The following is a 22,610-nucleotide window of genomic DNA, read 5'->3' as shown; positions in this document are numbered from 1 at the left end:
GTCAGTGCAGGATAGTGGCGCACCCACCGGCATCGGCCACCAATGTTTGCCGTGGCCGGGAATTGGTGAGCCACCCGCTCGCTCCGCTCCGACCAGAGAGGCGCCGCGCGTCTCGGTGATTGTAACACCGGCGCTCTTCGGCGACCCCAATTCCTCTACGTCCGACCCCGTGATCTCGCTCAGATCATCCCGAGTCCTTTTTCAACCGACGGGGCCGCCTGTTTCACCGCGACGCCGATAACGCCACCCGTGTTATTAACCGGCGCGGTCTGGGGGGGACGGCGGCGGGGTGGCTGGCTGACTCAGCGGCTCCTCGGCGGCCTCGCGTGCGTCCACGCGAGCGGACCAGGTTTGCGAGTTCAAATCCCGCTTGGGAAGATTGCACTCAGCCCATCGTCGTCGTCACCCCCTCCCCCCCCCCCTGGAGGTAGATACAATTAGCACCACAGTGGTGGTCCTAGTGAGAGGCTCGCTCCCATTGTCCATAGGAATGTGGAATTTCCACCACCGGTACAGGGCTGTAACCGGGAGATGAGCATCGCGATAATAACAGTAGCGTCCAGACTGTGCGTCTCACACGCCCGTTACGGCGACGCTGCGCAGCCCGATGCTCAACTGCAACACCACCCTTTAAAAAAAATCAGTAATAATAAAATATAAGTAGCCAAATAAATTAAGCAAAAAAAACGGCACCAAAATCTAATTTGCAGTCCCCACCAGCAATATCCTTGAGCAATTATTGACACGCTCATTAAAAGCAATTATTGCATTTTATTATTAAAAAAAACCACCATCACCACCACCACCCAGAGGCATGGGTCCGAGACTGGGTGTTCACTCGCGGGCTCCGTGTTTGGATTGCAAAACCTTCGCTCACTTTGGTCTGTTTAATAGAATTTTTAAAAATGTAAACCTCATTTAACCGATTAAAAAAAATTATGTTTAAGCCATTAAAAGTTCAAAAGCAACAATTTGCCACGTTGGTCGAGCTGTGATCGTCGCCCAACAGGACAGCTGCGGGGATGGCAAGCCTTTGAGCAGGGGCATCTGCGAAAAAGAGCTTTTCAGCTCATCGGATTCCTCCAGTACAAATACAGATTATGATGATTCTGGGGCCACACGGGGCTGCTTGCCACTTGGTCCGGGCCCACGTGTGCCCCGGCTATCAGCTGCTGCAGAGAAATCCGCGGTTCAAATTCCAGCAGACCACTTGGGTTAATACTGACGTGTCCGTGTATGTATTAACCCAAAGGAAATAACCAGACGCCGCCTGATGATGCTGGTTATAATTACCGGCGAAACGTCGTACTCGAATTGTAAATGTTGTGAGTTTACCCTCCAACACACCGGTGTGTTGAGCTAGTAAGCAATTGGCATGTCTTGTTTACGTGACAAATATTACTAATTGGCGATCTAACACAAACAATATCTATTGTGGAGAAGCAGGCCATTTTGTGCAGGCGTCAAGGTCAAAATTTGTCAAAATTGAAAACAATGACCTCCCTGCAAATGACTCAATTGAGATCACACGCAGCGAACACCGCTCACTGCTGACTCGCTCATGCGATTGGCGGGCCAAGCGCTGCGTCACCGCGTGCGGCACAGGGTGGCAGCTCACACTCGGGGTGCCCTTTAAAATGTGCGAGATGGGATGTGATGCAATTTGGTCATCACACTTATGCAGTGCTCTGAGACGCCCCGGAGAAACGTGTGGTCTATCAAACAAACAAATCATCATCATCATCATCACTATTGATATTAACCAAATCACTCTCGAAATCGCACAACCTAATTGCCTGCAATTGCATTTTCGTGGTTTTATGTTCGTTTGTCAAAGCAGCTCGTAGGAATGTACAGTCTTAGTTGCGGATGCTAATATTCTCGAGATGTTAAGGGAAGTGAGCTCTGGACGGTTTGGGCTCACGCGTTGAAAAGAGACTGAGTAGATGCAATGAGAAGGGCTGGGGAGAGATTCTACCGGTGCAAGTCTTTAGACAGGAGGAGCAGAGGGAGGGTGTGTGCCTGGAGAAGAGGCACGGAATAGACGCTCATGGAGAGAGACACAGCGAGAGAATCTGAGATGCCGATCCTGGGCTGCGATGGGACTCCTGGACCATGAAGAGGGAACTTACAGGTCATGGTTGACCGCATGTGTGTGTGTGAGTACGAACTGGATCGGGAGGACTCGTCACTTGAAGGAACAGTGGCCGCAGTGGCCGGAGATGTTAACTACCTCGCCTGGGATGCAGGTCATGAGTCCATTCCCGATCCCGACCCTGACGACTGTATATGTGGAGTTTGCATGTTCTCCCCGTGGTCACGTGGCTTTTTCTCTGGCTCCTCCGGTATTTACCTCCCCATTTAGCAACACGCGTTCAGAGTATTTGTCTGCTATAAATGTCCACGTACTAATCCACTTCGTTGAGCTATCCTTTATGGACAGGTCGCTTCTGAAAAAGAGCTATACAGCTCAGTTGAATTTAGACTCGTCACGATGTGGCAGCTAAAGGAGGGAATGCGCCGAGATGGAGTGGTTACATCAGCTCATCCAGCAGCGGACTGATCCAGCAGTGGATTAATCGTGGCCGACGGCGACCTTACGGAACGCGTGTTGCGGGGTTTCGCTTCCATCGCCCATGCCCGCCTTGAAGAGACGCTCAGTCTGGCCGTGCCCTCGCATCGCGTAAACAGAGGGTAGTGAGCGGGTGAGTGAATGAATGCGTGGCGAAGGCGGAGTGCTGCCGCGGTGATGAGCAATGTTGTAACTGCCACGATGACGAGTCTCGCGCGCGCGGCACATCACGGGCAAAGCGTGACGACGGGTGGGGCCGTTAGCGGCGAAAAACTAAACCACGTCTGACAAGGTTGATGAATGCACGAGGTCTTTATCGCCCACCTCCCCACCCCACCCCGTGCGACCACAACACCCAACACTCACCCCGCCTCTCGCCCCCTAGCTCGCGTGAACGTCGTCGTGCGGGTGAAAATCTACCGCTCGGGGCCGACGGAGCGAACCGGAGCTGCGGACACTTGCGCAGCAACACAGACGAGACGGCGAAGACGAGAGCACGAATGAAGAATGGAGATTGATCGAATCAAATCGCGATTCACAGAATCGACGGGAGGCAGGGCCCCCCGTGCCATACGCACGACGCCGCTGGCCGTGACGCTAGCCGCACCAAACCACTCGTGCACCACGTTGGCCTTCATCCGGCGCTACTCGCTAACAGCATTGTCCCCAACAACCTGTTGAGTATGTAAGTACGAATTTATGTATGCTGAACTTCTTTTTGACCGCACGTCGGCAACCGTGCAAAACGGAGGTGCGGGAGAACAACGAGAAACTACACACAAACAATCCCCTCTCTCATAGGTACACTGTACCTGCCTTCATGGGTTGCCCGTCGCTAAAAGCACTTGCCCTAACAGCCTGTTAAAGGGCTATAAGGGAGAGGAGAGGTGGGGCGGGGGGGCATCTTTGTATTTGTGCGTTAACATCAGCACTGGGGAGACAAAGGCGGCCGAGTGTGGTTCTGGTTTCAGCTTGTCGTCCTCCCCCCCCGCGCCTCCGATGAGCACGGTTGGCTACGTGCGGCGCGAAAGAAGTTCAACGCGCGTGCATTGCCACACGCCGTGCCCTCTCTCATGAGATGCACTCGCCCCCACCGCCTGCTGATGGGCCGCACGGCGTGAAAGGGCATCGCTGTGTGGGCGTGTTGGTGTGTGCGGCGCCACGCGTGACCTGGTGAGCAGCTGCAGCTGGGAGTAGAAGTAGCGCAGCAGGGCGCGGCGGCACAGCACCTCGGCGTGGCAGTCGTTGAGCGCCAGGCCCGCCACGCTCATAAACTCCCCGTGTAGGCACTTGGTGCCCGTGGCCAGGCAGACGACGCGCGCCTCGCTCGCGGCGCCCCCGTCGCCTGCAGTGGGCACAGCGCGCGCACGCACGCACGCATCATCGTCGTCGTCAACACCACCACCATCATCATCACCACCATTATCACCACCGTCATCTTCACCATCATTACCATGATCATCACCAACATCATCATGATCAACATCATCATCATCAAGATCACCAGCATCAACATCACCATCACCATCATCACCATGATGGCCACCATCATTAGCAGCACCATCATCATCACCATCATTACCAGGGGCTTAATTTTGCATTGAATGTTTTTGGGACCCCCCCCCCCACCCGACCTCCCTTCATCATCAGACATCATCAACTTTACTGTCTGCTGCATTATAGTCATCATTTACATCAGCCATATTTTTTTTAGATGATCACATCCACATTACTATATCTCCTGGGGTGCATTACTGCCACAATCAACAAACCTCCCTGTCAACTACATCATCACTATGCATACACCCAACGCCCATCGTCCACATGGTCATATAATCGGATCTTCGTCAATTTAACCATCATCATCCACACCTCCGATTAGCACGGTTGCCTACGCCGGGTGCGAAAGAAGTTCAACATACATGCATCATCCTCCCCATCAACTGCACCGTCACCATTTCAGTCGCGACTTCCTCTGTACAGAAAGCCGCCACGATCATCATCATCATCCAGGCCCCTTGAGCTCCCCACCACTCTCTCCACCACCACCACCACGAGGCGGGTGGTGGTGGAGAGAGTGGTGGGGAGGGGGGGGTTGGGGTCCCACGTCAAACGGCACGAAGCGAACCCAATCCTCCCCCACGCAGGAACTAAATTAAAATCTCGCGGCCGCGTTAGGAGGCGCGTGGATGTCTCAGACAGGGAGAACAATTTGAGCATCACAGAGGAAATGGCGCTGTGAGAAATTACTCGAATAAAAGCTTCAGAAAATAAGTTGATTGGGAGCCGAGACGACACGGGTTGGGAAAGATACGCGGCTCGGGCAGAGGCCCGCTGAGCGTCGCGTTATCTCAAACGTGTGACTGCAACCCTGCGCACGCTGTGCTCCGGTTCATAACAAACGCAAAGGCCTCCCGGGTAAACCAACAGACTGTTTGGGGCAAGTGTTGTTGGCGAGCAAACTGTGAAGGCTGAAGCGGAGCACGACGGGAGGGGGATGACGGAACGACGGCCGGCCGCTTTAGTTCTCCCGGCGCCGATGTTTGTACACACGGCACCAGGTGCCCATTTAAGGCTGAGTCGACCTGGGAGAAGCCCATAAAGGGTGCAGATATTTATAACTGATGTTGGCCGTGAGCGGGAATCGAACTCGGAGCGCGGTGCGCTAATCGCTGCATAGCCGCTACCCGCAGCCTCCTACGCACGCACACGCGCAGTCACCACGCTCGCAGTCACCACACACGCAGCCTGCACACACGCAGTCACTGCACACACGCAGCCTGCACACACGCAGTCACTGCACACACGCAGCCTGCACACACGCAGCCTGCACACACGCAGCCTGCACACACGCAGTCTGCACACACACAGCCTGCACACACACAGTCTGTACACACGCAACCTGCACACACGCAGTCACCACACGCAGCCTGCACACACGCAGTCTGCACACACGCAGCCTGCACACACGCAGCCTGCACACACGCAGTCTGCACAGACGCAGCCTGCACACACGCAGCCTGCACACACGCAGTCACCACTCGCAGTCTGCACACACGCAGCCTGCACACACGCAGTCACCACACGCAGCCTGCACACACGCAGCCTGCACAACGCAGTCTGCACTTCCGCAGTCTGCACACACGCAGTCTGTAAACACGCAGCCTGCACACACGCATTGCGCGCTTTCAGATGAGCTTCTGGAACCCTCTTCCTTCCGTTTTTTTGAAAGCCGCTGTAGCTATGCACATTTAAATCTAGATTTAAAGCTAATTTCTTCAGAATTTATTTTTGTGTTTAGTCCTTCCCCACGCACCTCCGATTAGCACGGTTGGCTACGTACGGCACGAAAGAAGCTCAACATAGGTACAGTGAGGGAAAAAGTATTTGATCCCCTGCTGATTTTGTACGTTTGCCCACTGACAAAGAAATGATCAGTCTATAATTTTAATGGTAGGTTTATTTGAACAGTGAGAGACAGAATAACAACAAAATCCAGAAAAACGCATGTCAAAAATGTTATACATTTATTTGCATTTTAATGAGGGAAATAAGTATTTGACCCCTCAGCAAAACATGACTTAGTACTTGGTGGCAAAAACCCTTGTTGGCAATCACAGAGGTCAGACGTTTCTTGAAGTTGGCCACCAGGTTTGCACACATCTCATGAGGGATTTTGTCCCACTCCTCTTTGCAGATCTCCATGTCATTAAGGTTTCGAGGCTGACTTTTGGCAACTCGAACCTCCAGCTCCCTCCACAGATTTTCTATGGGATTAAGGTCTGGAGACTGGCTAGGCCACTCCAGGACCTTAATGTGCTTCTTCTTGAGCCACTCCTTTGTTGCCTTGGCCGTGTGTTTTGGATCATTGTCATGCTGGAATACCCATCCACGACCAATTTTCAATGCCCTGGCTGAGGGAAGGAGGTTCTCACCCAAGATTTGACGGTACATGGCCCCATCCATCGTCCCTTTGATGCGGTGAAGTTGTCCTGTCCCCTTAGCAGAAAAACACCCCCAAAGTATAATGTTTCCACCTCCATGTTTGACGGTGGGGATGGTGTTCTTGGGGTCATAGGCAGCATTCCTCCTCCAAACACGGCGAGTTGAGTTGATGCCAAAGAGCTCCATTTTGGTCTCATCTGACCACACCACTTTCACCCAGTTGTCCTCTGAATCATTCAGATGTTCATTTGAAAACTTCAGACGGGCATGTATATTAGCTTTCTTGGGCAGGGGGACCTTGCGGGCGCTGCAGGATTTCAGTCCTTCATGGCGTAGTGTGTTACCAATTGTTTTCTTGGTGACTATGGTCCCAGCTGCCTTGAGATCATTGACAAGATCCTCTCTTGTAGTTCTGGGCTGATTCCTGACCGTTCTCATGATCATTGCAACTCCACGAGGTGAGATCTTGCATGGAGCCCCAGGCCGAGGGAGATTGACAGTTCTTTTGTGTTTCTTCCATTTGCGAATAATCGCACCAACTGTTGTCACCTTCTCACCAAGCTGCTTGGCAATGGTCTTGTAGCCCATTCCAGCCTTGTGTAGGTCTACAATCTTGTCTCTGACATCCTTGGAGAGCTCCTTGGTCTTGGCCATGGTGGAGAGTTTGGAATCTGATTGATTGGTTCTGTGGATAGGTGTCTTATACAGGTATAAAGCTGAGACTAGGAGCACTTTCTTTAAGAGTGTGCTCCTAATCTCAGCTCATTACCTGTATAAAGGACACCTGGAAGCCAGAAATCTTTCTGATTGAGAGGGGGTCAAATACTTATTTCCCTCATTAAAAGGCCAATCAATTTTTAACATTTTTGACATGCGTTTTATGGATTTTGTTGTTGTTATTCTGTCTCTCACTGTTCAAATAAACCTACCATTAAAATTATAGACTGATCATTTCTTTGTCAGTGGGCAAACGTACAAATTCAGCAGGGGATCAAATACTTTTTTTCCCTCACTGTACATACTCTCACTTATGCCTGCTGCGTCTCGTATTCGCCAAGACAGACAGATCGCCAACTCGCCCTGGCTCTGGAATATGCGCTTGGTCGAGAGCTATTAGCGAGCCCCCATCCATTCATGCAGTGCATTGTAAATGTGCGCATGAGGCCATGACCGACTCACCCGCAGTGCGTCCGCTATCGGAAGCTAAGCGCGGCTGAGCCTGCATTGGACGGGCGCCCACCGTGCACAAACAGGTTGCCGTAAGCTGCGTCGGGGCTAGGTTGTTTGGTAGGAGACGGGTAATGAAGCAAACTCAATTGTTGTACTGTACTGCTACGCCCCAACGTCTATGCCCCCACCCGCCACCTTCACTGAAACCTCACTGACCAGCGTGTTAAAGTATGGCCCATTAACTCCCGCAACCTTGACGGTGTGGGGAGGCCCTAATCCAGCAGTGGATTGACACCAGGGGTGGTGTACGTGTGCATGTGTAACTACTGTGTTGGTACGGGGGAAGTGCTGTTGGCGAGCACCCATTCGAGAAAAGAGTTGCGTGGCCGCTCGCAAGCGTGGACGATTCCAGACCATTGGCGAGAGAGAGACAGCGAGAGAGCTCTACCCCTCGGACAGCAGAGCTGGCTGCTTGGAATGCACGGGGAGTGAACCGTGGCGTAAGTAATTTTCCGCGGAGATTTTTAAATTAGATTTTAGATTTTTTTTACGTCTTTAGGCGCAGCAAACATTTATTTTTATATATAAAAAAGATTGTAACTTTTTTTATTTTTCGTTTGTCGATGTTAAATTGAGTATCTGAACACATCGCCAGCATTAAACCTGCATAACTTAATGACAAAGCCGCACCACAATCGTGTCGGGTGAATTAACCAAACAGCCATCATAGCTCGGTTGAAGTTGTTCACACATTCACTGCAGTGGCCTCAGAGCTCTGAAAATCACTTTAGAGGCGTTTTTTTATTTTATTTTATCAATGGCGAAGCTTCCAACTCGCATGAGACAACGCCGGGACACACGGCCTTGGTGTGTAGCCACGACACGAGAGGCATCGCTCGTTGGCGAGTGATATCTGAACCGGTGTTGACCCTATAACTACCCACACCAGCCTCCCACCTTCACAAACCCGCACTGTCCTGCCTGATGAAGTATGGTCAAAACAGTCCCCAACGACTGGCATGGCACGGCAAGGCCCCTATAATTATTGCCACTATATACAATTACAATTGTGTAGTGACAACGCTGGATGTCACATCGCAGTGCCGGCAATAGAGAGTCACGGCGTGCGGTGTAGCGACATCGCAGACACCACTATGGTGTGGGTGTAGTACCGGCCCTAGAGGGGCACGGTGAGCGCTGGTTGATAGCGCTGGGTGGCACCACGCTTGGCGTGCAGTGCGAGCCCTACAGGATAGGGTGTGGGAGTGCCGGCCGTAAGAATGAGGTTACTAAAGGTCATGGTACTCTGGTTGACCCGAGAGGACACGTGACCGGCAAAGTCTACAAAGGGGCCCCAAGTGGGGGCTAGGGGTAGTCACGTGGTTGGCATTCAGATCCTTCCCGAGGATTCTGGAAGGTGGTCGTGGCCAAGGGCTGAGCCAGCCATACCGCAGAGGAGATAATCCGGGTCCCCCAGAGGGGCCGGCGTTGTTGTTCATCCTGAAGAAACCTTCGTCCAACGTTCTACCAAGTCTCCAACACGTGGACCTGGACCCGAGCTGTTGACCCCGGTCCGTAGTAGCTAGTTACGTTGTAATTAGTGTAGTTAGCCTGGTGGTCACCACCTAGTTAACTACACCAGTTACGTTGTAATTAGTGTAGTTAGCCTGGTGGTCACCACCTGGTTAACTACACCAGTTACGTTGTAATTAGTGTAGTTAGCCTGGTGGTCACCACCTGGTTAACTACACCAGTTACGTTGTAATTAGTGTAGTTAGCCTGGTGGTCACCACCTGGTTAACTACACCAGTTACGTTGTAATTAGTCTAGTTAGCCTGGTGGTGATCACCTGGTTAACTACACCAGTCACGTTGTAATTAGTCTAGTTAGCCTGGTGGTCACCACCTGATTAACTACACCAGTCACGTGGTAATTAGTGTAGTTAGCCTGGTGGTCACCACCATAGGTTGTTATTCTGTTAAGGGGAAGCTACCCCGTGTGTTGGAGTTAAATAAATGTGTTGCCTCCAAGTCTACGTCTGCGACTCAGTTGAACTCACTCCACAAATATAATGCATTCCAAATATCAATCAAATGAAGCCGAAAATTTGACTCGGGCTCGCAGAACAGATGCGCGCATTAAGCACAACCAATATATTATGTAATTATAATAATTTCTCGTGGTTCCATTTTCTTCTAAATCTCCCCCGCCCCCGCGTGCGAGATATCAAAGCCTTGAGCGCAATCTTTTAGGTGGCTGATAATGAGCGAGCGCGCGCCTGGGATGCGAGAAGAGAAATTAAATGTGCGGCGCCATCTGAAATGAGCTTCATGTCACGACTCTGAGGGCCCCCCCTCTCTCCCCCTTCAGAGGGGGAGAGAGGGGGCGGTTTGTAGGGGGGGGGGGCGCCGCTTCCATTCGCCGCAATTACGCGAGGAAATTAAAAGAGTTGCCTGGTTTTTGCCATGCGAACAAGATCATGTGATTGGCAGAAATTATTATAGTTTTTGGCCTTGTAAATCATATTTTTTTCTTTCAAGGAGAGGGGGTAGGTGAGAAGCTATAAGGCCGCTGAGTGATGGTGGCTGCACCCCTCTGCCACCCACCCTCCGCATCGCCCCCCCCCCCCTGCTCTCCATCAATGCGCCCCCTACATCTCCGCTAATATTCATCCATTAAACCCGAGCAATCAATGGTCGCTCCTCTCCCCCCCCCCCTCTCTCTCCCCGTGCCTCCCCACCCCCCCTGTCTTTCTGACCAAAATAAATTATATTATTAAACCTCGCCGGCTGACATTACTTTAGAAGTCGCAGAGCTTTAAAAAGCAAACGCCAGCTCAATTCATCATTTTATTAATTCATCTTGTGAAAGCCAATTACTACTTTGCTCAACAGCGTCAGCCAAGAGAAAACTGTATTTCTGTTCTGCTCAGCTCGGAGCTTCTCCCGTCTCTCTCTCTCTCTTCTTCTCTCATAACCGCAAAGGGATGGGGCATCTATGTGAGTGTTGTTCCAATCGAAGCTATACAAAAACGAAAAACTATCTTTTTTCAACCAGCTCAGGCCCACGCTGAGCTATGTAGCTCTTTTCCAGAAGCGACCTGGTCACAAATGAAAGCTCAACGAAGTGGCTTATTATCACGTGGAAACGTTATAACAGCCAAATACTCTAAACGCACCTTGATAATAAATGTGTAGGAGGATGGATAGCTGATGTGGTTGGTTCATAGATGGCTGTGTCAGACACCGCTGAGTACCGGCCTTCAAATCGGGTTTCAATTGGCCATTGTTAAACCGAGTTCCAAAGCGAGTTGATGGTTCAGCAAGGTCAACAATGACTTTACAAACACGAAAGGAATGTAGATGTTTCAAACACATATATACCGATACAAATACTCCACATACAGCCTTTAATAGACTGTCATGACAATTGTTGTTAGCAAGCACCTATTCAGACTAGCACGGCACACAAAGAGTTGGTGTAGTCAGAACCATGCACGGCCGTCTCTCGCGGTGCGTAAAACAAGTCAGGCCAGGACCTGTTCGGATATTCGCCACTCTCAGACACACATCTTACACACACATCACATACACACACATCTTACACACACATCTTACACACAAACATCTTACACACACACATCACATACACGCATCTTACACACACATCACATACACACATCTTACACACACACACATCACATACACACATCTTGCACACACACACACACCACATACACACATCTCTCACACACACACACAACTCGTACACATCTAACAGACATCGCACACATAGATCTTACACACATCACACGCACACACATCGCACGACCAGACACATCTCACACACACACATCACATACACACACATCTTACACACAACACACACATCTTACACACACACATCACATACACACATCACACATCACATACACACATCACACACATCACACACCTTACACACATTACACACACATCACACACACATCACACACACACACCTCACACATAACACACACATCTTACACACACATCACATACACACATCACATACACACATCACACACATCACACACCTTACACACATTACACACACATCACACACATCACACGACCATACACATCTCACACACACATTACACACACACACATCACACACACACATCTTACACACAACACACATCACATACACACATCACACACACACACCTCACACACAACACACACATCTTACACACACACATCACATACACACATCACACACACACACATCACATACACACATCACACACACACACATCACATACACACATCACACACCTTACACACATTACACACACATCTCACACACACACACACACATGTCTCGTACACATCTAACAGACATCACACACATAGATCTTACACACATCACACACACCTCACACACATTACACACACACACATCTCACACACAATTCTCATACACATTACACACACATCTCATAAATCACACAAGCACATCTCATAAATCACACACACACATCTCACACACATCACACACGTCACACACACATCACACACACACACATACACACACATCACACACATCTCACACACACACATCACACACACACACATCACACACATAACACACACACACACATCACACACACACACATCACACACATCACACACATCACACACACACACATCACACACACACATACACACACATCACACACACACATCACACACACACATCACACACACACACATCTCACACACATCACATACACACATCACACACACACACGTCACACACACACACACACACGTCACACACACACACACATCACACACGTCACACACACACATCACACACACACACATCACACACACACATCACACACATACACACACATCACACACACACACGTCACATACACACATCACACACACGTCACACACCCCCGTAGCGGGCCTCACCGCGGGTCAGCACCATCCCGGCCAGCACCTTGCGCCGCTCCAGCAGCGCAGCGGCCACCCCGCCACGCGCCGCGGCTCCTCCTCCTCCGGCGCCTCCCCCTCCCGCCAGCTCCGCGAACTTCTCGAGCACGAGGCGCGCCACGCGGTCCGCGAGTGCCTGCAGCGAACATCGCCGAACGCGCACGAGGGATCAGTGGCGGCGGGCAAAACGCTCGTGTCGGTGGGTGGGGGGTGCATGTAGTGGGGGGGGGGGGGTCATAGATAGGGTAGCGGTTGGGGGGGGGGGGTGCAGTTTTACCCGGACCTTTGATCTCTGGAATCATCAGAATGGACTCCCCTGGTCCTCATTTGAAATAATTCCCCAGGCCTCCGAAAAGTTTTCAACGACCCTGATTGAGGGTCGGCTGACTTTCCATGTTGCTGTCCCTTGATTCATAACACCCCACCCCCATCCCCCACCCCCATCCCCCCCCCCCCCCTTGGGCCTTGCAACACGTGGATCTTTTTGGCGACTCAACATGGGCCAACCGTGGCTGAGGCATCGCACGAATTCCAAATTCACCACGCAGATTCAGGACCAATGTCATCGTCACCGTCTCAAAACTCAACAGGGCTCCTAAGACGACGCGAGGTCATTTGTTACGATCATCATCAGTCCGCTTGTTTACTCGTAGAAAGCCTTGCTGAGTCTCATGGCTGTATTTCAAGAGGGTCGTGCCGAGCGTTTGACAGCACCTTCATGCACCTTAATCGCACCAGAATTGCTGCGAACACGCGCGTGGCGTGAGCGATTACCGTCTACCCGATTCGTCTGCATAGTTTATAACTCTGTTTCTCTGTGTCTATCTCTCCGTGTCTCCCGCACGTGGCTCGGTTGACTACGTACGTTGCGAAATAAGTTCAACATACAAAACTGAAACTAAACGAATTTTTGATTTTCTTACCAGGTAAGACCCACTGGGCTATATATCTCTTTTTCAGAATCGACCTGGCTACCGATGATAGATCGACAAAGTGGTTTATCACCTGGAAATGTATAGCGGCCAAATAGTCGAAGCGTATACATACATAGCTCCACGTATGTGTGTGTGTGTGTGAGACAAAGGCGGTCGGGCGTGGTGCTGGCCACCCACCCCCCTCGTGTACCGTTCCGGCCTTCATAGGTGCTCGCTAACAGCACTTGCCCCTACAGTCTGTTAAGGCTATATGGGGGATCTTTATCGTTGTCATTTCGGTCCGCATCTCGCATTGGGTTGCTCCGTCGTGCTCGCCCGGCAATAAATCGTGGCCGGTTCTTGGCGCGTCACACAGCTTGGTGGCCCAGGCCAGCGGTGCACGCGACGGCCGCGCTCTGCGCGCCACAGAGCAGCAATTGAGCGCCGCGCGTGTTCGGACGTCGATCGCTCACGACTCGCTGGAGCTTCACGGCACGTCCTTGTGAGCGAGTGCGGTCCAGGCGGATGCATCAGGCGCGGACGCCTGATGCATTGGGGATGTGACGAGGGGGGTGGGGGAAGCCGGCGGCCCCGGGGGGTTTGGGGGTGGGTGGCTGAAGATACTTGAGCGACATCCCCAGCTTGAGACCATTCTTCACTTCTCGACGAACAGTCAGGTGCAATATTCCATCGGAGACTATACTAAGCCCACAGAAGACAATTGAATGCTCCACCAACCCCCAACCTTATCCACACGAGCCAATTGCAGCGTATCACTACCACGATCACAAGCACACAAGCCAACTGGCCCCGAGCTCTAACCCTAACTGTCTCCATACGATCCGATCAGGTCATCTCCCGACACTAAACGCAGATGCAGCACACACGAGCCAAACAGGCCCAAACTCTACCCCCGAAGCCTAACAAACTGGCCCACCCAATCCCAAGTCCAATCTCGAATCATTTGCTACCCGCGCCCGATCATGGCACGACAGTGGCTCTACCCCCAACCGTGTAAACCTCCCTTTCTCGCGTCATTATCGGTGAACAAAGCACGCCCGGCGATGGTGAAGTGCCGCTCTGCCGCCTCCTCTCCTCGCGCTCTCCCCCTGTTCGCTCGTCAGCAGAACATCAAAGGGTGACGCGTGCAAGCAGACGGGTCGCGTGTGGATTTCTCGTCAAACCCCACGACGTGAGATTAACACGTCGTAGGTTTTCGCGACCAATGTTATCCAGAATAATATGGGGGGGTGGGGGGGGGTTGGATTAGATCGCGTAAATATAAATGTATCGTTAAATCCGCCACCACGCGACACAGCCAATGAGTAAGGTTTGTCACGTTAACAAAAACGTGCCAATTCGCTAGTAATTCAGCACACCAGTGTTTTGGACAGTAAACCCACGATATTTACAATTCGAGTGCGACGTTTCGCTGGTTATTGCAACCAGCATCATCAGGCGCTTTGCCGGAATTGTGAAGAAGTCCTCCTGTTTCGGTCTTGAATAGAGGGATTAAAGGTGATATCATCATAGTGAGCCTTTCAGGTGCGAACATCAGAGGGGAGATTAATGTAGTCACCTAAATTAATCTGAGAATATGCAGCACCTATTATTGGTCGGGCTATTCGCAGTTACCCACGAGTTACACAAAATAAGTAGACGAACAGCTGAACAAGATACACACGTGCAGGCATTCGTCTCTCCGCTGCTGGACACGGGCCTCCCCAGCGCCGTGATAACTTTGGGGGCTTAAATGACGAGACTTTCATATGTATTTTTTTAACTCGTGCTTTTCACTAACAGCAGCCCAGGGTCAAGGTAGACATGGACATACTCAAAAGGTGGTCCGAGCCTACAATGCTGTTTGCTGTGGCTAGGTCAACATCGGCATTGGGAGACAAAAGCGGTCAGCTACGTGCGGTTCTGGCTATACAAAATCCACCTCGCCCGTGTGTCGTGCCAACCTTAATAAGTGCGCTGTAACTTACACGTTCACTGGCCTTCCGGAACTAATTGGGAGTGGGAAGGAGGTAGGCTGGTGCATTGTAACGACTTTTTAAATAGTTAACCTGCTTGCATTCATCTGGAAAGTTTATCGGCTTCTTTTACTTGAATGAATTCATTACCTTTGTCTCTTTCACTCCCCCCCTACAGTCCCCTTGCCGCTCAAAATGTTCTTCGCCCTAATTAGGACAATGATGTGCCGTGTAATTACCATCACGCAGGCGCACACAGCGAACGAAATGTGGGCCCGACACACGTGCTGTGCAGTAGTGTAATGAGCGAGGGGCAGGAGGTTTGCCAAAGCTACAAGTTGGGGCCCCCTTGACAACCACCATGTGATGTTTTCAACCAACAGTGTAAAAGAACAAACGCTTGTTTAAAAAGCGACTTAAATAGATTTTTACGACGAAACTTTCATTTACGTTTCATGATTAATTTAAATTTTATTAGAGAAATAACGGGATAAATTTCGATTTAAAGCTTTCGTGACTGCAATGATTCATCTTCTTTGGTTCTTTCGGTGAAGTCACGTAGAATGAAAAGAAAATAATAAATTGATAAAATAAAATAACACAATAATATTCTCACGACGTTTCGGCCACAACACAAGCGGCGTTCATCAGGTGAAGGGACGAGACTGTCTGGTAGGACAGCGCTGGAGTGTTGTCATTTCGGTCCGCATCCAGCGCTGTCCTACCAGACAGTCTCGTCCCTTCACCTGATGAAGGCCGCTTGTGTTGTGACCGAAACGTCGTGAGAATATTAATGTGTTATTTTGTTTTATCAATTTATTATTTTATTCTCATTGTACGTGACTTTACCGAAAGAACCAAAGAAAATAACGGGATATTGCAAAGACACTACTACGGAGCTGTAGGGGCTGCATTTTTGCGAAGACGGAGCGCCCCGTACAGCGTTAAATGTTCGAGACCGTGAGCGTCACGATGATGTGAGTAGGCAAGAGAAGCCGCGATATACAAGAGTCTTCAGGTACGACCGTGCGAGACAAATCACAATATTGGGGCCCCACCTGACCTATTGCCGCACCCCCTGAGCTGCCAATGTAGTTACTACGTCACTGGTGCCATACCAAACCAGTTCACGCGTGCCTTGTTGGATGGCCTTACGGATGTGCGTGTGCTGCTCAATTTCTCGGGCCGAAATTCAAATTTAAGAAACCCATCGCTCGTGTGTCAATTCGACAGCGATTCGATGTCAAGTTCATGAAAAGCTCGCCGCTCTTCTCAAGGCGGTCACCCACTGCGTGTCACGTCATGCCTCTGTTTTGTACACCACCTGCACCACCGAAAGTGGCCACACACATCAGATGTTTTTTTCTTCTCACTTCTCACGGATGCCTCCAGAATTGTCAGTCAGTAAACTTCTCTGGAACCCCCCCCCCCCTCTCAAAAAATCACCGCCACAAATCCCATCGTCAGCATGATGATCACAACGTGTTTTCAGAACATCGCGCTAAGCAGTGAGGTCTCCGGATTATGTTCGTAGCTCTGCCACCTCTTTCTGGTCTGAAGAAGGACCATTGCCCGGATCGTTTGCCTCGACTAAATAATCTTGTTCTTGAGGATGTTTTTGTTACAAAAGTGGGCCGTTGATTTGTGGTCTCAGAATAGGTGTAACAACTGCGTTACACGAAGTATGACACACTCACTGCATCATATACACATTTAAAATACAAAAAACCCAACCGCTGCTGCTATTGATTTTTACAAATAAAACACGACCCAGGAAAACTGACACCAGACGGGGTTAACAGAGAGGGCGGCTGTGATGTCTTTCATGCCACGCGATCCCCCTGGCCATCGCGTCGAGATCAGCGACTTCAATGCTCGCAGAGTAATTGTTTCAAAGTGCACCCAAATACTGCCCCCTCTCCCCACGCCTAGTCCTCCCTCACCCCCCGCCCCCCTCCCCCCATCAGCCCGGCTAAATGGGCACTCACGCTCACGTCGAGCATAGCCACGAGGTTTTCTAGTCTCACAGACATTGCTGTTCATACAACATCAATCTACAATGCCAGATAATTATCAACTACGTATTGAACCATACATAAGCCATCTAGATATGAATACCACCATGATGATGATTCTCCTCCACGTAAGCGCCACCGCTAATATCGCTACCACCAGTGTCTCCACTGGTCATTATCATGAACCTCATTAGCTACGTAATCATCTTAAAGACTACTGAATCTCATCTTAATAAAGATGACCATCATCAACCTCATCACCACCAACGGAAATCTCAAAGTTCTATCCTGCGAAGGGCGCGACCACGTGGCTGCAAACTGCGCGACCACGCGGCTGTCAAGCAGGCCACCACGTGACCGTGAAACGCGCCACCACGTGGCCGCGAAGTACGCCACCACGTGGCTATTCAGCGTGCCTCCACGTGTTACCTCCGCTTCATGACTCAAGCACAAGCGCGGGTGGCGGGGACACTCACCTGCGAGAGCACCGCGTGGTTCTCGCCCAGGTCCTGCGGAGGGCCCACAGTCGGTGGTCGGGCCGGCCTAAACGCGGCCCCTATCCCGTAGAGCGCCCTCAGGGCAGCCTGGGCCGCGCGGCTCCGAGCTACCCTCTTGCTCCGCGCCGCTCCCCTGAAGGAGCATCCGCCCACGGTCACCTGCACCACCACACGAGGAGAGACGCCCTCGGCCGTCGTCGGCCCAGCTGCCCCGGGCACTCCGGGGGGTCCCGCGATGTCTCCAAAGGCCGCGTCGGGATGCAGCGCGCCGAGGGCCCACACGGGATTGTTGCGCACCTGGCTGAAGGCGTCGAAGAGGGCCACCGCGCCCAGTGGAGGCCCCCCGGGGGGTTGGTAGCTCTCCAGGGCCTGCAGATCCTCGCTTGGAGCAGCCCCGCCACCGGAATGCGTCCTCTGAGCCCATGCAACCGCATGCGGGACGGACGCGTCCGCTTCCAATGCGAGGGGAGCTCTCTTTGTGATCACTGCTTGACTGCTGTTGCTGTAGCCGCTGCTGCTGTTGTTGCTGCTGCTGATGTTGTATCTGTAGTCATTCCAACTGTAGTAGCAGCACTCGCCCTTTAAAGTTCTAGAGTGCACGCTTGAGTCGCTTGTGGTGTTGTTGTTGTTGTAGTTGTTGTGGCTACTGCGGTTGTTGTTGTGTTTCAGCGCCCGGCACGCAAGTGTCCGAGGCGCCCATTCTGATAGTCTCGGCGTGAGCTGCGTGAGAGTGGGGTGCCGTAGTGGGGAGGGTTCGGGAGGGGCCGAGCTTCCCTGCGAGGGCTCCATGCGTGGGCTACGCGTCAAGGGTGACCCCTGTCCGTGGTCAACCTGGAGTTGTCCATTGTGCTGAAAACCCATGTCGTGTCCATGTTGACCCCCGCGGCCTAGAGCGCTGGGCGATCGTATTTGACTACTGCTGCTGCTGCTACCCATGAGTTGTATCGAGATGGTGGAGCAGGTTGTGGCGGTGGATGACACAACCGCCACAGCCGCTGCGATTCCTCTTCCTGGGAAATCGGCAACACCACCACCACTACCACCACCATCATTAAAATCACGATCAACACCAAAACCACCATTAGTACTGCCAATACCGCCATGAACACTGCCGCTATCACCAACAACGCCATCGTTACTGCCTCTAATGCCATCACCAACACCGCCAACAACGCAGTCACCACCACCTCCACCAACGTCCGCGCGGTCACCAACACCGCGACCACCACCGCCGCCGGCGGCGACCCCTGGCTCAGACGCAAAGTCGGCGACATCGAATCTCATCTCGTGCTCCCCCTGCTCGTCACGGGCGAAGTCAGCATTGGCGGGCAGCGCAGAGGCGGCTCGGCCCATGGCGCGGTGCGCCTCCCACGCGTTGGGGAACTGCACGAAGGAGCGCAGCGCGCGCTCGGCCGCACGCGCCTTCGCCTCGCGCTTCGTGGGGCCCACGCCCACGAAGGTGTCGCCGTTCACGTCCACGGCGAGCGTGAAGCGCGGCGCGTGTACGGGCCCCGTCTGCGACACCACGCGGTACTGCAGGCCCGGCCGCAGCTCGTTGAGCTGCATCAGCGCGTTCTTGTTGGGCGGCGGCGGAGGCGGCAGCAGCAGCAGCAGCGACGGGGGTGGTTGCGACGGCAGCAGCGTTGGCGGTGGTGGTGCCAGTGGATGTGGTGGTGGATGTGGTGGCTGCAGCGGTGTTGCCCCGTAGCTGCTGCTGCTGGTGGTGGTGGTAGGCGCGAGGTGGTGAGCGTGCTGGTTGTGGGGGGGTGGCGGAACGAATGCGGCATGCAGAGGAAAGGGCATGGGCAGGGCCATCAGGGAGAGGCCCCCCACGCGGCGTCTCCTCTTAGGGCGGAAGCGCGGAGGGGCCCGTCCCGCGTTCTCCTCCTCCAGCGCCCGCTTGAGTCCCCCACCAGCCGGGCCCCGCAGGCCACTCACTTCAGGCCCCGACGCAGAGGGGGAGAGACCCTGCACGGGAGCTGTGGCCGCCTCTTGGGAGTCGTCGCTGTCAGACAGGAGGCAGTTTTCCTTCACGCTGCCAGAACCTGAGGGATGCACAACACATACGTACACACGTACACACACATACATAGGTACATGTACAACAACAACCGCCATTCACCACTAAGTGACAGTGACATCACCACGGCGCCCGTACCAGGCTATGTGCACGTTGAGGCCACGTGAAGTGTTGAACGTCCGCCGGCAGGAGGTCATGGGGCAGACCCACCAGGTGCCATGAGTTGGCTGACTGAGATGACTGTCCGATGCACCTTCTGTGCCCCCTACTATGCCAACTTGCTATGATTTAGCCGCCTGGTGCTCCGCTCATTGTTGTGAGCGTCGCTCCTCTGCTCTCCGTTGTTGTTGGACGGCGACTGCCTCGAACTGCCTAATAACGTCCTTCACGTGCCTCCTCCACAGAGGCCGATCTTGACACCGCTGGTACCAGTCATCGGCAAGTCCACTCAGCTCCACATCCTTTGTACTCCATCTCTTCTCTAGCCCATTGCACACCCATCTAGCCCCCTCTATCCGGCCAAACAAAAGCTGTTTAGGCATGCGGTAGCTGGGCATGTAGGCTACATGACCCAGCCAACACAGCCTTGCCTGCCAAAGGAGCTCATCAGATATTTCAAGGATTTGTGAGCTCCTCACACAATCCAGCCAGGTTAAACCCAACATGAGTCATAGGCAGGCCAGCCAAAATGTTTCTAACCGGCGAATGTGTTCCATTCGAAGGGGTCCATGTTTCACAAGTGTAGAGAAGGGTGGGAATGACTGTGGCCGAGAAGACCTGAAACTTTGTGTGGAGTGATAGACCAGGTAGCTTTCACACAGCGTTATGCAACCGATGAAAAGATAATGCCGCTCGACTGATTCAGAGTGAGACCTCTGCTGTCAAACCGGAGGCAGTCATGAGCACACTGCCAAGGTATGGGCAACTCTTCACTCTCTCCACTCTCTCCACAATTACCCCGTCACCAATATTACCAATTGGGAGTTATGGGGGTGGAGTGTCTGATGGTGCAAATACCCAGGCAAGTGCTTAGTTTTGGTGGGGCTGATGGTAAGGCCCCACCTCTTAGTGGCACGCTCCAGGTTCAGCAGTAGTGCCTCCAACTCCTCCTCTGAGTGAGCAGCAATTACCAGATCATCGGCATACGTAACATGGTTAACCAATAGGGAGCCATCCCTTGACAACACCCGGGAATCAATCAGTCTCACATTGTATCTTTACCAGATGGAAATTCCTCCAGCACAGCCATCGAAGGCTTCACGAACTACGTAGTCGAAATAGATGTTAAATCATGTGGGAGCCAGAGGATATCCCTTTCGCACCCCAAGGTGAACAAGAAATGGCTCTGACTGCTGGCCACATTTTTTACCCGGGCCCACTTACCACCATGAAGGTCCTTAATGATTATGAGCAGAGAGTCACGGACTTCGAAAGCACGAAAAACAACCCAGAGCCCAGGCCTACTGATGGTATCATAGGCCTTGACTAGGTCCATTAAGAAGAGATGTTGGTCTTGTGGGAATTCCCTACACCTCTGCTGTAGCAGACAGACAGAAAATATAGCATCTGTGCAGGATTGCCCTGTCCTGAAACGACATTGGGGCTCCACAAGCCTATCCTCAGTGTGCCTAGCAAGGTGATGTTGAATAATCCTTGCCAGGACCTTTCCCGGAACACTGAGGAGTGAGATGCCCCTGTAGTTTTTACAGTCTACCAGGGCATCCTTACAAGCTTGCAGAAACCGTCCAGTGGTCCAGACTGTTGTTATGATGTCATGTAGGGCAGTCTGTGCACAAACGCCACCCTCCCTCAGTATTTCACTTGAGAGATCATCTCTGCCCAGTGCCTTTCCTGGTCTCACACACATACATACGTACACGTACCAATGCCTTTACCCGCCATTCGCCACTAAGTGACGGTAACGGGCCTGTGCCAGGCCAGGTGCACTTTGGGGTCACGTGAAGTGTCGAAGGCTAGCTGACAGAAGGTTGCGGGACAGACCCAGGTGCCATGGGTTGACTGATATGATTAGAAGAAGTACCAGCTGTGCCCCCTACTATGCCAACTTGCTGTATTTTACCCGCCCGACATGCCGCTCATTGTTGTGAGCATAATTCCTCTGCCCCCCACCGCCCCCCCCCCCGTTGCTGAAGGAGGGCGACGACCTCCAAATGACCAGTACGGTCGTTCACAATCATCCTCCATTCGCGCACACACACATACATATGAACCATGGCACACGCGGAGGTGGGTGGCCAACATCAAGCCCGGCCGCCTTTGTCCCGAGTGGCAGTATTTAGGAACTCATTTGAGGCTCAATGGACCTAGGGGAGGCCCAAGACTGGTTCAGATGTCCATCACTGGTGTTGACAGTGGACAGAAATCGAACTCAGGAGACCAGGCCTGTAATGCGGTGCGCAATTCCGCTATACTACCGCTCCCCACACAATTAGCTCATACACCCTGTATATACACCACAGTGTGATTAACTCATAGACCATGTGTATACATCA

The 22,610-nt window shown here is 52.2% G+C and overlaps 1 protein-coding gene across 1 annotated transcript in view; it reads right to left on the bottom strand.

Annotated features, from left to right (window-relative positions):
- Nucleotides 1–22,610, bottom strand: part of LOC116949256 (uncharacterized) — a 234,114-nt gene that overhangs the window by 75,526 nt on the left and 135,978 nt on the right. Inside the window, exons 3-5 of the mRNA XM_032966358.2 lie at nt 18,057–20,122; nt 12,655–12,811; nt 3,743–3,917 (exon numbers count right to left, since the gene is read on the bottom strand). Of these exons, the coding sequence (XP_032822249.2) occupies nt 3,743–3,917; nt 12,655–12,811; nt 18,057–20,122 (2,398 nt within the window). The remainder of the gene's footprint in view (nt 1–3,742; nt 3,918–12,654; nt 12,812–18,056; nt 20,123–22,610) is intronic.

The sequence above is a fragment of the Petromyzon marinus genome, chromosome 2 (genome assembly GCF_048934315.1).
Source record: "Petromyzon marinus isolate PM22_M1 ecotype Great Lakes invasive population chromosome 2, UKy_Petmar_22M1.pri1.0, whole genome shotgun sequence".
Taxonomy (NCBI): Eukaryota; Metazoa; Chordata; class Hyperoartia; order Petromyzontiformes; family Petromyzontidae; genus Petromyzon; species Petromyzon marinus.
This window is presented reverse-complemented; position numbering and strand designations above follow the sequence as displayed.